The sequence below is a fragment of the Trachemys scripta genome, chromosome 2 (assembly GCF_013100865.1).
Source record: "Trachemys scripta elegans isolate TJP31775 chromosome 2, CAS_Tse_1.0, whole genome shotgun sequence".
Taxonomy (NCBI): domain Eukaryota; kingdom Metazoa; phylum Chordata; order Testudines; family Emydidae; genus Trachemys; species Trachemys scripta.
The window spans coordinates 90,395,803-90,414,717 of record NC_048299.1 but is presented as its reverse complement, the minus strand read 5'-3'; the positions used below and the strand labels follow the sequence as shown (position 1 = coordinate 90,414,717).

Below are 18,915 nucleotides of genomic sequence, written 5' to 3'. Positions count from 1 at the left end.
TTGGGGAACCTGGGGAGTTTATGGGGGCCAAGGGCAATGGGGGGCGCCGCACCCACAGGGCCTGGGTGCCAAAATACAAGTTTGCCCAGGGTGCCATTTTCACCTACAGCCGGCCCTCTAACCTGTTCTCAAAAGCCTCCAGTGATGGGGATTCCGCAACCTCCCCTGGAAACCAATTCCAGAGCTTAACTCACTTTATAGTTGGAAAGTTTCTCCTAATATCTAATCTTAATCTCACTTGCAAATTAAGACCATTACTTCCTAGCCTACCCTCAGTGGACAAGGAGAACAACTGGTCCCCATCCTCTTCATAACAGCCCCTAACATATTTGAATATTGTTATCAGCCCCACCCCATATTCTTCTTTTCTCAAGACTGAACATGCCCATTTTTTTAAACCTTTCCTCACAGATCAGCCATTCCACCATTTTATGAAGCTGCTATGCTGTGCATGGACCCCAGGCTATCTGACTTTACTTCATCTCTCTCTCTCTCTCTCTCTCTCTCTCTCTCTCCCCACCTTCCATAAGTTAACTCTGACCAACAAGACACACTCACAAAGTCTTTCAGAATATACATTGCTAATATATGATTTATGTAAAGCATATAATTAGGTTGAAACAGTATACCATTTATCTTGTTGATCAGAGTTAAGGCTGTTACTAAGTACATAAAGTGGATTTCCTCATCTATATTATTGTTAGCCAAATGATGAACTGTAAGCGTAATGGAATAATTATTTAAAATTACCTTAACTCTACATTTCCATACATTTTAACTTTCAGTTTTATATGTTTTATATAAACACTATACTACTGTAGTTACCTTTACTGTATGTTGTTGAAGTATTTTGTGTGGAGATTAGATGCTATAGATGCTTCATGCCCCCAGAAGTATCAGTTTGTAAAATGCTCTGCAACCCTTTAGGATGAAAGGATCTTTATATATGTATAAAATTAAGTATTTTTGTTTAGTCTGTACTTAAAGCTGTTTTCTTAAAATACTACAGGCCTGTTTGAATTTTAATAAGGAACAAACCCACAAGAGCAACTCTGTACCTGTAAACACTAAACCAGATGTAATTCAATGATAAAGTAATCTCTGTATTCATTTGCCTGCACAGACAGATCTACCTACTGTAAATGTATATTATCAAGTGTCTATACACAGACTATTATTTTCATTTTTTTTAAACTCAGTGAAGGGAACACACACATTTACATTCCTTTGCAAAATTACTAATGATGGTCAAATCATATGTTTACTTTACATACCTACCTAAACCAGAACAAAAAGAGAGCTGCATTAAGGTTTGAAAAACTATATTCAGTCAGAGACAATCAGACAGATGAGAAACTGGATATTAAATGCCAGAAGGGAAGAGCAGACAGCGAAAAGAGACAGAGTTTCAAAAGATATTTTTTTAAGACAGCACATCAAACAAAATTTATTACGAGTTCACTGACTCAATCAATCATTTATGTGTGAGCTCAATAAGTGGGCAGGAAAAACAGAAAAATGTGATGAGTAAGTAGAAAGATGAAAAAAACAACATTTTCAGTTAGACTGTTTCCTTTCTTATCCTTCCAAAGTAGTGTCTATTTTATTTTCATACATCCTTATCAGGCTTTGATTCATATCCAAGTTAATTTTATTTCCTCTCAGCCTTTGGAGTTGTTGGGGGGAAATGTAGACTGCTTTATAGAAACTTTGATACAAGGTACAAAAATCCATATAATACCTTATAAGTTTTATTAAGGCACTTCCTACTGTGAAACCTGCTTATAGAATACTCAGATTTTAATTTATAGCATTGTAGAACAAAAGCCCTGAATTGTTTCAATGTGTTGCAGTGCGAAAATGCTAGTCACTCTGCTTATGCCTTTACTGTACTGCTCTGTGAAAAAGTATCTTCCTCTCACTTCCTAAAAGGCTACTAAAAAACGTCCAATTAAGGGCCTGATCCTCAGCCAGTGTAAATCAACATAGCTCCATAGCTCCTTGAACCCAAACTAACATACAGACTTGATTTTTCTGGGGAGGGCGGTTTGAAGGAGAGGAAGGAGGAAGGGTTCATTCTTTTTTCTTATCGCTTTTCTGAGTCTCAGTTGTGCTTAGTTGTGTAAAAAAAAGATTCCTTCAGTTGGTATATTAAAAAAAAATTTCACTTAGAAGATCCTGAACCCACTTAAGACAATGGGAGTTTTTGCCACTGAATTCAATGAGAGCAGGAGAAGACCTTTAAAATACTGCTTTCATTCCACTGCTTTCATGTACAGTACACCTGCTTAACACTGTCATATTACTCTAAAGAAGGAATGTATTCTTGCCTATAAGGCTCATTTCTCATAATAAAGATATCCAGTTCGTGTGGACTTATCCACACTGCAAGGCTGATAGATTTTGGCACAGAATTGCCTCCTGCAAACAAGAAATGGTCCCCACCACAGAGGTACTCTTCTCAAGATGGTAAATTCATTAACACTGATTCCTGCCCCAGAATTTGTAGAAAATCTTTGATGAAAATTTTCAACAAAAAAGTGACAAAATGTTGCAAGGGGATGTGTTTTGTTTGTTTGTTTATTTCTTTTGGCTGTTTTTCAACCACTCTAACAAAAATATAACTGACACTTGTAAGAGGAAATTTTACCTCTCAATCAATCTGGATACCAATAAACCTAGAAGACACTACTGGGAATTCACAAGCCATAATGAAAACTATCCCAAAGTAAATAAAAGGGTTTGAGGCAGGTTGGAGGTGACTGAACGCTGTTGCCACCTAATGACTGCTTGGCAACCTGTGTGAAATCAGTTAGTGGGCTCAGTCCAGTTCTTACTGAAAAGGAGCTTACAGCATAAAAAGCACCCTCAAAATTGGCAGCACTGCTAGCTATCTCTGCAGAGATCAAGAGCTTTAGTGGTATGGAGACTGAGCTAGCCTCTCAACCCTGCAGACTGTCCTTCCAGAACATAGCATAGGGAAAACTGGAGGGGCAGGAGAAGGGAAACTTGCAGTGCTGATACCTGTACAGTACCTGTTCTATGCATAAAGGATTTTGGTCTCAAGGGATATCCATTCAGCAGCTTGATAAAATAGAACTCAAAAAATTAATTCAGTCTTGTTGGGATCTTCAAATGAGACTAAGGGAGTTAGGCATTCAACTCCTATTGACAGTCCCATTTAAAAATAGACTGGACAAAGTATTAGAAAATGTGCTATACAGGGAACAAATTTGGCAGGGAAAGTAACTAGGTGACCTAAAAGGTCTTTTTCATCTCTATCTTCTATGAGACAGTACTTAAGTTTGTTTCCAAGAAAAGTTTAAAAAATTTAAATACAAATGTTACAACTGAATACAAAAAATGTATATAGCCAAATACAGATTTCAACTTAAGGCTGTAAAAAAAAGCAACACCTCAAAGAAATGTAAAGTCAGAACTGATCCTCCTTTTATTTATCCAGTTGCATCATCAAACGGAGGGGTCCACTCAGCACCTCATACAGAAGCATGATATGATATGTCCAGGTTGGTCATCAGTCCTAGCTTCTTTCTGAAATCTGAAAGTTACTTAAACCATAACTTTTTGTTACATGAGTATATTATTGTGCTGATTTCTGGTTCCCTGTTTGACATGACTGCTCTGTTTCATGAAATAAATCAGAACTGATTTCTTTCCAATGAGCTCTATCTAAAACTAAGGTAAATTCAATTGTACATGCTTTTTTTAAAATGAAGATTATGGAGCAACAGAGCCATCACTGGATGGCTTAAATAAGTCACTAGTACGCCCTCAATATCCTAAATAATATTTAAAAACCCTACCTTAAAAGAACATTATTAAGGTTGCAAACTCAAGCACTTGAAAGTTAGGAAATGCCAGAACTAAGGTTGCCAGTGCAATCTTAAAGTGGCCACCTTGTGCATAAGTATTATGATTCAGTTTTTAATTACACAATCACATACTATTTTTTCAACAGGATCACTGTCTCATTCAGTGAATGGGTACTTATTCAATATTTCCTTTCATCCATCTCTTTCAATATGTGGCCTCAGGCATCCCTGACCACTCCCCTCCCCATCTCTTGCCCTCCATCCCTTCAGCCCTTTCCTTCTATGCTCCTATCTACACATTACCCAGAAACCAGCTCCTGACTCCCCCTCTCCCCCGTACCCCTATTTCCTCTTACCTCCTCCTGTCTCCTTCTGATCCTCCCAAAAGGCACATCCCTGACACCAGCCCAACCCTCCTGCCAAATTTCAAGCCACTGCTCCAAAACAATCAAATAGATATAAGCATTCTTTTTAGAGGGCAAAACAATGTATTTTTCCCTAGCCTCATTCCTGAACACAGCTGAACCATTTTAGCTGAAATTATAAATAAATGAATAAATAAAATTAATTAAATAATTAATTGTTCAGCCAGTGGCAGACACCTGGCATGGAAAATTTCAGCCAAAACTGTTGAAGACTGGCAAAGCTATAAGCATCTGAAAACAGGGTCTTAAAATGAAAAGTGGTAGGCAACCTTAGTTATCTGTGGTGCTATCAGCTCCACCTACAATGATTTGTTTAAGATTGCTTCTGTTTAAGGTAGAAAAGCCACCAGTACAAATATCAACATTCCTGCCTTCATTTTTATAGTTTTGTCAAATGTTTAACTCTGCACAAGAATTTTTTCTTCTTCAGTTTATATTCAAATAGCTATTTTACTGTATATAAAAAGTATTTTCTCATCAGAAGATGTTCTTGTCAACAAAATATGAATTAGAACTTTTATGCTGGGTCTTATTTTCTATTCTTTGGACTATTTTTAAAGACAGCTTATTGTGTGCCATTGACAATTTAGAAAATAATGTGGGCTAAATTTTCAAAAAGTGGATTCCATTTCTTTCACATAATCCAGCCGTGTGTGCAAACACCTGCACGTATATTTCTAGAGCTCTAACATGAGCACACAGGACTGCCTGAACTTGACAGTTGAGCACACAGGTAACAGAATCTATTCATGCCAAACTCAGACAAAGAGATTCTGTTCATGAAAATGGTATCATGTGCAAGCACTGGCGTTAAAGCATGTATTAATAGTAGTATCGCTGGCATTACAGTATTGCCTGAAGGCTCCAGTCAGGGATTAGGGCCCCATTGTACTAGGTGCTGTGCCACACACATCATAAAGACAGACCCTGCCCCAGATCTAACACAGGTATTTTTCCATGCAAAGTTGCACACACACAAATGGAAACTGTGGTAGGGTCCCTTTCAGTTTTGGTCCTCTGTTTAGAAACAATGCCATTTACATTATAAAATATACACTCCGGGTAAAATTTTCAAAAAAGTGCCCAAGTGATTTAGAAGCCTGCATCCTATTGACTGTCTAGGCTTTTTTAGGGCTTGTCTACGCAAACAATGCATGGCAAGCTAGGGTGTAAATGTACTCCTCACTAGCCTGCCGCATGCTAACTGTCCATGTGGACTCTGCTGCTGTATTCTAAAAGTTCCCTAATTTTGATTTGCTCTGCTCTGAAACAGAAGTAGATCATGGTGTAGACATTCAGACTTGGGCTGGAGCCCAGGCTCTGGGACCCTCCTCTTGGCAGGGTCCCAGAGCTCAGGCACCAGCCCAAGCGTATACACCACATTTTTACAGCCCAACAGCCCAAGTCCACAAGCTCAAGTCAACTGACCCGGGCCAGCCGTGGGTGTTCAATTGCTGTGCAGATATACCCTAAGACACTTTTGAAAATGGGAGCGAGGCTAGTAAATCACTTAGATGCTTTTGAAAACTTTAACCACTTTACTTTTTAATCCTTGCATTTTTGCATGAAAACAGAATTTTTCTTTCTTTTTTAAGAATTCATCTGCACCTGCTCATTACTCTCCCCCTCTCTTTGAGAAGATCATCATACCTTTGCAACAACTAACAGTTCTGCCAGAGGTTTGTGCTTTCAGGTTAGGAATAAGCAGCAGGAACAGAAGAACTCTTAGGTCTCTGTCCTATACAGGGTTGGCTCCAGGCACAAGCCGACCAAGCACGTGCTTGAGGCGGCACCTTTGAAGGGGCGGCCAATGTTGGGGTGGGGAGGGCACTTACGGTGTTTTTGGTTTTTTGTTTGTTCGGCGGGGCGGCACTCGAGGTTTTTTTTTTTTGTTTCGTCTGGGCAGCGCGGGGAGTGTTTCGGCGGCGGCGTGGCGCTGGGGGTCGGGGGGGGGCTTCGGCGGCCCGGGCTGGCAGGGGGGGGGGGGGCAGGAGTTTAGGCAGCCCAGCCCAGCGCTCGGGGTGGGGCGGGGGTTTGACCGGCGCAGCGTGGCACTCTGGGGGTTTGGGTGGCCCGGCGCGGTGCTCGGGGCAGGGGTTTGGGCAGCCCGGCGTGCCACTCAGGGTTTGGGTGGCCCGGCGTGGCGCAGCGCTCGGGGTTTGGGCAGCCCGGCCCTGCCCGGCGCTTCGGGGGCGGGGTTGGGCGGTGCGGCACTTCGAGGCGAGGTGTTACGGCGGGGCAGCGCTCTTCTTTTTTGCCTAGGGCGGCAAAAAAGTTAGAGCTGGCCCTGGTCCTATAAACGGCTATGCACCTCTGGCAAGATGTGGAGCGTATAAGGGTTGGGGTAGTGGGGTGCTAGAATTTTTCCCATCATTGCTGTCACAGCTGCTTCTCCACTGGCCATGGCAAGCGTGTGTGTAGTTATTCATGGAGGCTTCTGATGGCCATCAGTCTCTTAAGTACTACATCATTCAGACCAGGTCAGAGTATGTCCACACAGCACAATGTTTAAAATGCTGGTAGCTGCCTGGGGCCTTGACTACAGGAGGACTCCCACTGTTGCTTCCACCAGATGAGCTGGATGTTCTAGCAACAGTAGGAATTTTTAGAGAAAATATCCTAATGTAGTCAATGCCATTAACACTGGTCGGAACAGGTGGTGTTCAGCATCCATATAATCATCCTCTTCAGAAATAAATGTCCTATTTGGAAACAATAATCCCTAGCAATAAAAAGCAAAGTTAGAAACCACTCGGACACTATGGTCATCTGATGACCAGATTTGTTCTGGAAGTGGAAATGGAAATGGACTGTGTTTACTGTCAGATCTTAAAGGGGATCTTCCAATTAAAATATTGGCAATATATCAGTAATATGGGACATCAGTCTTTAAAAGAAAGGGGTCGTGCTATATTAAAGGTTTTTTAAAATAATTAAATTAGCATACACAGCAATGTACAAGTATATGGGTGTAGAAAGTTTACACATTTTAGTGAGTTTTGGGTTGAACTGATAAGCAGCTATTTTTAGCAACGAAGAAAAAAGCGTTAAATGAGTTGTATGAATCCATTACAGCCGGACTGATGAAAAACCAACTATTAACTCATGGAAAAGATAGTGAGATTTTACAACACACTCATTCATTTTCAGCAGGACACTTGTGAATTCCCATGAACTATCCTCCAGAAGTCCCTACTACAGCATTTACACTTCTAAAATAATATTTACTAACGCTATTGGTGCTCTCATCTCATAGGGCAGCACAGAAAATGTTCAGCAAAACACACAATATTTTTAGCAAAATTACCTCCAAGGTGAGTGGTAACAAAATAGGTGATGAGTAGGAATCTACAGAATCCATAACCCTGATATTTTTGATACATACAGCATCTTTTGCAGCTTCCCTTTGCAAAGGGGTGTGTTTGATGATATGATGGGACTTGTCCATAAATAAATGATAAATTTAACAGTAATAAGTCACCAGAACCAGATGGTATTCACCCCAGAGTTCTGAAGGAACTCAAACATGAAATTGTAGAACTACTGTGATATGATCTGGAAAAAGGTATAAACTGTGAGGAGGCAAAGTATGCAGAAAGATCGTTAACTCCTAATACTATGAAGAGTTGCAAAGGGACCTCACTAAACCAGATGCCTGGGCAACAAAATGGCAGATGAAGTTCAATGCTGATAAGTGCAAAGTAATGGACATTGGAAAAAGTTATCCCAACTATATATATAAAATGATGGGTTCTAAATTAGCTGTTATAATTTAAGAAAGAGATCTTGGAATCATCGTGGATAGTTCTCTGAAACATCTGATCAATGTGCAATGGCAGTCAAAAAAGGCTAAACAGAAAGTTAGGAACCATTAGAAAAAGGAATAGATAATAAGACAGAAAATATCATGATGCCACTATATAATTTCATGATACGTCCACACATTGAATACTGTGTGCAGTTCTGGTCTCTCCACCTCAGAAAAGATATATACACAGAAGGACAACAAAAATGATTGGGGTATGGAACAGCTTCCATATGAGGAGAGAAAAGACTGGGACTGTTCAGCTTAGAAAAGAAATGACTAAGGGGAGATATAATAGAGATCTATAAAATCATGAATGGTGTGGAGAAAGTGAATAGGAAAGTGTTATATATCCCTTCACATAACACAAGAACCAGGGGTCACCCAATGAAATTAACAGGCAGCAGGTTTAAAACAAACAACAGGAAGTATTTCTTCACACAGTGCACAGTTAACCTGTGGGACTCATTGCCAGGGGATGTTGTAAAGGCCAAAAGTATAACTTGGTTCAAAAATAAATTAGATAAGTTCATGGAGGACAGGTCCATCAACGGCTATTAGTCAAGATGGTCAGGAATGCAACCCCACATTCTGGGCGCCCTAAACCCCTGACTGACAGAAACTGGGACTGGACAACAGGGGATTCAGCCCTCACTAATTGTCCTGTTCTGTTCATTCCCTCTAAACCAGGGATTGGCAACCTTTGGCACGCGGCCTGCCAGGGTAAGCACCCTGGCGGGCCGGACCAGTTTACCTGCCACGTCCACAGGTTCGGCCAATCGCGGCTCCCACTGGCTGCGGTTCGCCGTCCCAGGCGCGGCCAAAGGATGTGCTGGCTGCCACTTCCCACCGGCCCCATTGGCCTGGAGCGGCGAACCGCAGCCAGTGGGAGCTGCGATTGGCCGAACCTGCGGACATGGCAGGCCAAAGGTTGCCTATCCCTGCTCTAAACAAAGAATCTGTCACTAACCACTGTTGGAAGACAGAATGCTGGGCTAGATGGACCATTGGTCTGACCCAGTATGGCCATTCCTATATTCTTATTTATGATCTTGTAACTTAAAATATCCATTTACTACAGCAAAACAAGTTTACAGAGATTCAGAAAATGTGCAATCAGAATTTCTACACAACAAGTGGTTATATCTACCCAGGAGCTTTGTTGTTCAGTGAAGACAAAGAGTTTTTCTGATAGCAGAGAGAACTGAACTTCATCAAACAGCAAAGGGTCGTTTTATTTTACTAGTAATATCTTCTTAGGTAAATCTTACAAAAAGCACTTTTAGGAGAAAGGCCTGCTTTCAACTGCTTTGGCATAGGCTGCAGTAACACAAACTCCTGGTTCGTATACCAGAAAAAAAGCGAGATAAAGAGAGTAAGAGACAGTCCTGCATGGTGTTATCTCAATGGAAGAACACTGAAGTAGTTGTAAGGCTAAAAAGCCTTTGGAAATAGCCCATTAAGCTCTTTGGTGCTAATGCACTCTGGGAATGACATACGAAACAAACCTCTGCAGGTGAGTGACATGTTTGAAATGGCACACACTTTAACAGTGCTAGATTACATCTGTGTCTCTGTAACATTAATGAGCACCCACCGTTCATTCATCCATTGTGCCTTCTTTGAACTCTTTATGTTGTCTTCAGTATAAATGGGGGTTCCTCTATTGAGGTGTCAAAGTGTACAGCTCAAAAGAAAAATGTGGTCCAAAGTTCTGTTTGATTTGGGAAATAAATGGGTTTGTATTAACCATCTGGATGCCTGGAGTCAAGATATGGCATTTCTTGCTGGTGATTTCATTTTGCATTTCTAGCTTGCCCCAAAATTTCTTGACTCTCAGCACTGGAAAATGAATGAATCCAAAATATAATTGATTTTGACTCTAAAGTTAAAAGACTTTTGACAAATGATTTTTAATTAACTAAGGAAGAATTTGAATGAATACAAAATGCAGGTGTATGGTTCTCTACATAATAATGATTTTCTTAGATAGATCCAGAACTGAGTTACAGCTGAAGTTATTCAACAAGAAATAGAATGATACACAATTGTAGTCTAGTTTTAATCAGAGGAGTCCAATTTGGTTAATAATCTTTCAAAAACTTTAGGCTCTTTTATGATAAACTGCAACCTACACTTTAGTCTTCTTTTTGTACGTACATTTGATTTTGTTTTTAACCATCTAACACATTCTGATCATTGTTATTTATACAGTATTGTACTTTAACTGAATTTGTACCAAACTGCAGGTCTGTGAGGCATTTATAATTTAACTGCTGTGCTGGAAACAATGCAATACAGAATAATACAAACACAGAGTGGCATATGGTCACTATGTAATTACTTCATCAGATCAAAGTAATCAGAACATGATGTTTCAGCATCATATTCTTCCTTCACCCCTCTTGAAATTACTCCTATAGGACACATTCTAATCAGAGCAACATTGATGCTACGGATCTACTATAATAGTCACTGTTCCAGTCCTGCCAGCATTCCATCAGCATCTCCAATAGGACAAGCTTGTGGGGGTTATTAGACCTCCAGAACTTCAGCACCACACAGAATTCAGTTCTTTTACTCACTTACTGTAACTTGACCTTGGCACCTTCCTCCATCACGTTATAGTCTATTCTCTCATTGTTTATATAAATTACTATGTCATACAGAGGACCTATAGGCCTTCTTCAAAGCTCATTCCAGTCAATGGAAAGATTCCCATTGACCTCATGGCGTTTGGATCAGGAGAGCACTAATAATTTGTTTATTGCCCTGTTGGTTACTCATACTTTTTCATTTTTTCACTTCTTTACATCTGTTAGCCTGAACTCTTACTTTCCAGTTTTAGGGGTTGCACTTTTTCTTCTAATCCATAAAGTGATTCTGATATATTGTACATTGGTAACAAACCATAGTAAAACTTTCAGTTTCATATCCAGAGTCATGTCCATAATTCAAAGACCATAATAAACTCACTGTATTGACTGGAACTAATGTCTATCTTCATCGTCAAGCTCTCTCCTTTCCCTGCTCTAGCCTATTGCTATGTTTTAATATGTTTCCTATACTTTTTAGAAAAGATGGGTTTCTCTTTCACTCCTTTCCCTAGCTAATAAATCTTCTTCAACTATCATTAGTACAACTCGTGAACCCATTCAATCCAAGGCCTAGATGGAGCATAATCTACCAATGACTTTATGTATTACTAATGATTCGAAATAGCAGAAACTACGTAATCTCTGAGGCCAAACTCAGCTTTTCTTTCAAACACATTAATATTGCTCTTTCAAAAATCTGTATAGCTCAGGGGTGGGCAAACTACGGTCCGGGGGCTGCATCCGGCCCTCCAGACGTTTTAATCCGGCCCTCGAGCTCCCGCTGGGGAGCGGGGTCCGGGGCTTGCCCCACTCCACGCGACTCCCAGAAGTAGTGGCATGTTTTCCCTCCGGCTCCTACGCGTAGAGGGAGCTAGAGGGCTCCGCACACTGCCCCAGACAGGGCAGCGCGCAAAGCTTCCTGGCTGCGCCTCTGATTAGGAGCCGTAGGGGGGACATGCCGCTGCTTTTGGGAGCTGCTTGAGGCAAGCACAGTTCAGAGCCTGCACCCCAACCCCGTCCCACGCCCCAACCCCTGCCCCAGCCCTGATCCCCCTCCCGCCCTCCAAACCCCTCAGTCCCAGCCCGGAGCACCCCCTGAACCACCATCCCCACCCCAGAGCCCACACCCCCAACCAGTGCCCTCACCTCCCCACCCCAGCCCAGAGCCCCCTCCTGCACCCTGAACTCCTCATTTCTGGCCTCACCCCAGAGCCCGCAGACCCCTGCTGGAGGCCTTACCCCCTCCTGCACCCCAACCCACAATTTCATGAGCATTACTGCCCCTCCATACAATTTCCATACCCAGATGTGGCCCTCGGGCCAAAAAGCTTGCCCACCCCTGGTATAGCTCAAGCAGCAGCATACCGTGCCAAATTCTGCTGTCTCTTATGCTGATAAACTCAGTGGAATGATTCAAAAGTTATACCCTTGTAACAAAGAGTAGTATTTTTGCTACCTCGAAGATACATAGTGAAAGAGAAAACACATTTCTCTATGTAGTGTGTGCACTACACTTTTTTAATCATTTGCAAAAGACAGAGGGAGAATTTAGTGGTTTGGAAAGCTGGTGCTAAATAGCCTTGGAGACAAACTTCCTTGTTCATCCACAGGCTAGATAAAACACGGATAACTGTATAAGATTCCTATATCCTGCCCTACCAATGTGCCTCAACTCTCAGCAGCAGTAACCACCTATAGATAGGATAGGTTCACCCTCTATGTCCATTCAAACCATGATCTCTCCAATTAACACACTGTCATAACTATAAAGGGAAGGATAACAGCCCTCCTGCGAACAATACTATAAAATCCCTCCTGGCCAGAAACTCCAAAATCCTTTTACCTGTAAAGAGTTAAGAAGCTCAGGTAACCTGGTGGACACCTGACCCAAAGGACCAATAAGGGGACATGATACTTTCAAATCTTGGTGGGGGGAAGGCTTTTGTTTGTGCTCTTTGTTTGGGGTTGTTCGCTCTTGGGACTAAGAGGGACCAGACATCAATCCATGCTCTCCAAATCTTTCTGAACAAGTCTCTCATATTTCAAACTTGTAAGTAAACAGCCAGGCAAGGCATGTTAGTTTTTATCTTTGTTTTCTCAACTTGTAAATGTACCTTTTTGCTAGAGTGTTTATCTCTGTTTGCTGTAACTTTGAACCTAAGGCTACAGGGGAGTCCTCTGAGCTCTTTAAGTTTGATTACCCTGTAAAGTTATTTCCCATCCTGATTTTACAGAAATGATTTTTACCTTTTTCTTTAATTAAAAGCCTTCTTTTTAAGAACCTGATTAATTTTTCCTTGTTTTAAGATCCAAGGGGGTTGGATCTTGATCCACCAGGAGTTGGTGGGAGGTAGGAGGGGGGATGGTTAATTTCTCCTTGTTTTAAGATCCAAAGGGTTTGGATCTGTATTCACCAGGGAATTGGTGAAGAGTCTCTCAAGGCTACCCAGGGAAGGGAATTAGCACTTTGGGAGTGATGGCAGCAGACCAGATCTAAGCTGGTAGTTAAGCTTAGAAGTTTCATGCAGGCCCCCACATTTGTACCCTAAAGTTCAGCATGGGGAAGCAGCCTTGACATACACAGACAACACAACATGGCCTAGCAGAGAGGAAGCATTGCCTAGGAGTTATAGCAGTAAGCAGAGAGTCAGGGGACCTGGATTTCATTCTTAATTCTGCCACTGATATACATCATGTGACCTGGGGCAAATCACAAACTTTCTGTGTCTCAGTTTCCCTATTTGTAAAATGGGGATGAGGCTTACAACTTTTGTTATGTGCTTGGAGATAACAGAATGAAAGGTACTATTCAAACACAAAAGTATTATCATCATCAGTGTATGGTTATGGTTTGTGTGATACCTGAAGACCTGAACTGAGACCACTATATCATCTCACAAAGACAACCATTAGACACTATCAATGTGGGCTGGATTTGAACTGGACATCTAAAAGGCAAAAGTTTCTAAAGCTCACTGCTAATCCCATAAGCTATCCTGCAATTTAAAACACATTTACCAATAAAGATATGAATGAAGAAAACAATGTCTTCTAATTTGCTAGATTTTTCTAGAGTCATTTAACAATTATGAGAATATATTGTGTATCTTTATAACAAATATAAACGGAAACTCAGTAATTAGAAGCAGAGAAGTGACTTCAGAACAATCATATATTACAAACAATATTAACCACATTATCCTGTCTGTGGAATCTGAGACAATACATAATAAAAATTGTTAAATGTTAAAGAAGTATAACACTTCTTGCAGTATTTCAGTCCAAAAGAAACTAGCTCACTACAGTATTTTTTTTAATTTATTTATTTTTGTGCCTGGTTGCAATTAAATACAGGAAGGATATTAAAACTTCCAAGAGATTTTTTTTTCAAACCACAACAGAAGAATAGGCGCAGTTGCATAATTGGAGCCAAATCCAAAACCCACTTCCTTCTTATTTACTAGCATCAGCTAAATGACACTATTTAGATGCTGATGCTAAAAGGTCTGGAGTTGACAACTATAAATCATCTATGGGGGGAACATTTTCAAAAGAACCTTATGACAAGGGTTAAAAGTTTATAGCTGAGAGACTACAGAAAGTTAATGCCCATTGCAAAAACTACATCTAGCAGTCATCCTGTCTCTCTTCAATAAAATCCTTGAATTTTGTTTTGTTGTGGGAAAAGAAATCTTCACCAGTTAATAATCAGCTACTATTCTGCTACAGTGTAATTTGGTGGAGACACAGAATCGGAGGTCTCTTTTACAGGATGCTAGGTCACAATGACATTCTATTTTACTAGCAGACATTCGTCATCTATACATAGCAGAGCTAAAATTAGAAAATATGCTTCCTGATCATCACGTTATATATCAGGCTTTGGTCTTTTTCATTGGCAGCTGAATTTCAGTTCAATGTTGCCTTGTTACCGTCACTGACAGATCTGTGCAGAAAGTTTAATATTAAGGTGATCTGGGAAAAAAAAGGCCTCTTGGCATGGCTTTAAGAAAAGCATAAGAATGACATCTGAGGATAATGATGGAAGCTTAAATGTTGGAATGTACAGATTTGGGGGGGAGAATGGATAATACAAACCAAATACTATTTGTCAGCACTTTCAAATTATTTCAGGTATTTAAATAGCTCTGATTCTTCATGTTCTTACACAAAGATCCCACACATTTTATCTTGAGTACAGTGAATGAAAAAGAAGGCAATACTGTCCTCTTACAGGTGTAGTGTAGCCCTGCCTCCAACTTCATATCCTTAAATACTGTTTCTGTTGAATGGAGAGGTAGGTATTTTAAATAAGGCAAGGCTGAGGAAGGAAGAAAAAGTATAAACAGGCTGCAATGTTAGCTTAATGCCAGAAAGTGTAACATTTGGATGCAAAAAGTTCTCCATAAAGGTCACTGTTGCCATAACAACTTTAGTAAGAGTGTCCTTCAAGAACGCATTTGGTTTGCCATCCAGGAGAAGTGATCGCTCCCTTCACAATAGAAGAATTACTAAATTCTAGCTTGAGTCAGGTTGGAACGAAATTTATCGTCGTCAGTCTGTTTGGGGATTGCTATTTTAAGGCCAAATTCTGAAGCCCTTACTCAGACAATATTCACATCTGAATCCAACTGAGAGCTTTGCTGAGTAAGGACCTAAGGATTTAACCATTATTCAGGATACAGCTACAAGGAAACAAATGCTATCTTTGAAATTAACAGCCTAAATTTTCTATACTGCAACTCCTTAGCCCGAGCCAGCTGGCATGGGCCAGCTGCAGGTTTTTAACTGCAGTGTAGACATACCCCCAGATTATATACTGACTCTGATACTCAAGTTAACATGGGCAAGTTACTTAGGGCTGAATGCTCAAAAGGAGTTAGGCTTCTAACTTCCATTCATTTCAATGGAAGTTAGCACCCTAAATAGAAGTTAGGAGTCTAACTCCTTTTGTGCATTCAGCCCTTAGCCTCTGTGGAAGAAATAAACCCCAGTGTTAAGACCGCACTATACTAGGGTGATTTCATCAGCTGCATTTATCCATACATCACCGGGACGTTAAAAACACTAATTAATCAAGCCTCAAAGTGCTTTGAGACCCTCAGTAAAAGATGGTATTTAGGTGGCAGACAGAAGTGCTGTAGTAATAGTCATCAATCAAAATAAATCAACCACTACTACAGAAATATAAAGTAGGAAATCTGTCTCTAGTATTGCTTTCAATGTCATTATATCAGGGATGCACTTGGCCCAATGCACAAAAACAATAAGAAAAGTAAATCTACATCAACAAGCTAAGTAAAACATTCTTTAAACCTGTACCTGAGATGACAATAGATTGCAGTCAATGTGAAGTCCCTTCCCGGTTTTATATCTTTGAAGCAGACCGGCCATGATTGCTCCATACGTGTACAGCCCTGTAGCAAGGTCTGTCATAGCTACTCCTGGCCTAACTGGATCACCATCCTAGCAGAAGAGAAAAAATGGGAACAGGGAAGAATTAATATTTTGTTATGGTACATTCCATACAAGACAAGGGTTAAAAATATTTTCCTAGTACGCATTACAGACACATGCTAAGAAGTTAAAATATCTTCTGAATGAATTAAGTTGAAAAGCCTGCCACTGAAAAATATACATTCTCACAAGTATCTGCAGATAATCTGCTCCTAGCAATTCTGTAACTTGACAGTGCTCTCCCCTACAAACAGTGGTAAATTGGGAAAGAATTGTTGTGCTACTCTACCTTCTATCTACACTATCGCTTTCATTCAATAGTTTCAAAATGTCTTTTAAAAATAAGAAATTGTTAGAGGCAAAATTATTCAAAAGGAAAGCACAATTTAATATACATGGAAAACAAGGTATTGTAGAACTTGTCATACAGGTTGTCAGTGGCACATGTCTGACTGAGGAGGAAGGCAAACCGCCCCCCTATTAATTTTCTTGCTATATCTTAAAACATTTGTCACCCGTTTCCAATAGAAAAGATTGCTTTATAAAAGGAAGCCTTGAAATGCCAGTGGGAATTCACGAAGGTTTTATGAAATGAGACACAATTTGAGACTCACTTGGTAAGCATATTTAATCCTCAAACATAAAAAACATATATACACAAAATGAAAATCTTGTGATTCTGTTACTAAAATGTAAGAACATAATAAGAGACCCATACAGCTATTAGTTAGGCCTACTAGTGTTTTGTATCTGCCCTTCAATACAAACACACTTTTACCAATGTTTGCTTTCTCATCAGCTAACATATTGCAAAATTACAACCAAACCAATCTGAAAGTGCCAATTTTGAGCTGACTGGCTGGAAGTGCAGGTGGTTTAAAAATATTCAAAATTCGGAATCCAACTGTCCAGTCCTCCATGATTTTCCTGTAACATGCAATGTGATGCAATGAAGTGTAACAACTTCTCTTTGCAAACATGTATTTGGGACAAAAACCTGGATCTTCCATTGTAAATACTAAAAGAGAAGGAACAAAATCAGGATTAGGTTCCATCAGTCACGCTTCAGCCTCTTCTCGACTGTTTAAGGTTCAGTATTTGAGATCAGCCAATCTAACGAAGTAACAAAGATTTCATAGCTTCTCTGAATCGTTTTTCAATTGTGTCCCAATTAATAATAAAGAACTAGAACCACACAAAAGCATGCCAGATTTCCATTGCGAGTGTTACAGTAATGTCATCGGCCTGTAATCTTCAAATCCCTCTGAAATCTTCAATTGCTTTTGTAAATTTAGTGCTTCTCTATAGAGTTCCTTGTCCAAAGTAAGTGCTATGTTTCGACCAAAGTTCTCCTTAGGTTCAATGCAAATTTCAATGCATTCATAGTAATTGAATCAATCTAGGTACTTCTGTGGCCCCCATCACAGTATAGCTGAATGTAACCCAAAAACGAATGCATTCATCCTCACAGCATCCATGTAAGCTAGGGAAGACCTATCTCCATTTTACAGATGGGAAACTAAGGCACAGACAAATAAAGTTTCTTGTCCAAGGTCATTCAGGAAATGTGTGGCAAACCGAGGAATTGAACCAAGGTCTTTTGAGTGCCAGTCCAGTGCTTTGACCATAAGATTACCCAAATGTGGAGAAATTCCTGAGCATTCCATCCAATGTCATTAGGAAACTGGGACTCAATCCTCTTTTTTTAATCGACTAACCATAATGCTGATTATGGTTGAAGAATTGTTTTGATCTTCCACCATGTGCTTCAGGATTGTGCTAGAAATTATTTCTTTCCCAACAAGATTTATAGTGTCCTGAACACTCATATTTCAGGCATGAAATCGTGTTGCACTGAAATCAATGGCAACACTCTCATTGACTTCGTCCGGGCCAGGATTTCACCCCAGAAGTTTAAGATTACTGCATCCAAGAAGTTCTCTCACTTTGCTGCATTTTATTTTTGTTGTCTGAGCAAAAGGCAAAGATTTTCCAATATCACAGACTAGTCATAAATATCAGCTAGGGAATGAATAAGTCTACTAACAGAAAAGATGAGACAACCATTACTTCAGAAGCTATAATACTTTTTACTCTAGGAAAGTTAAAAACTAAGGCTCAGATTCTGATGCCATTACTTGCATTGAATAGTTCCTTATTCCACACATGGTGGCACTGAAGTCAATGAGACTACTCTTGGAGTAAGGTACTCATCATCATGAGAAAGGGTATCAGAATTTGGCCCAAAATCAATATGAAAAAGGTAAGTATGAAGGTTGAATCTCATAAAAGAGAGCAGTGTTTTGTCAAATGGCAAACAGACAAGACACCTTTAAGCAATTCTGGCAGACATTCAATAAGACTCAAATTTGTAGAGTCACTTTAACTACTTCTCAGTTTACATTGCTAAATCTAATTACTTTTTAGGACTACAAAAGAATTATAATTCCGACTCTTTTAAAAGAACTTGGTTTCACTCAAGAAAATAAAAAGCTGTCCTTAAAGTCAAATACTGTTTTCCTATTCTGTTTTTAGCAAAGTTGCATATATAAATTCGATAAGTAGCTATCTATGAGTCATTTAAATGGGATTTTGTTCGTACCAGTAAGGTAATACTGCACTGTAAAATGCACTAAGAAATCAATTTGAGGATAAAAAATTGCAGGAAATTAAGCTTCTATATATGATGGCAAGAACTACTACTTTATTCATTATATTTTAAAATTGTCAAATGAAAAGTTAAAAAGAGACAAAGTAGAAATTAAAGAACTCTTGAAAATCAGCATTAAAAGTGCATG

The 18,915-nt window shown here is 39.9% G+C and overlaps 1 protein-coding gene across 2 annotated transcripts in view; it reads right to left on the bottom strand.

Annotated features, from left to right (window-relative positions):
- Positions 1-18,915, bottom strand: part of SUGCT (succinyl-CoA:glutarate-CoA transferase) — a 491,880-nt gene that overhangs the window by 402,451 nt on the left and 70,514 nt on the right. For both annotated transcript variants that reach the window (XM_034761248.1, XM_034761249.1), the window contains exon 8: positions 15,983-16,126. In XM_034761248.1, the coding sequence (XP_034617139.1) occupies positions 15,983-16,126 (144 nt within the window). The remainder of the gene's footprint in view (positions 1-15,982; positions 16,127-18,915) is intronic.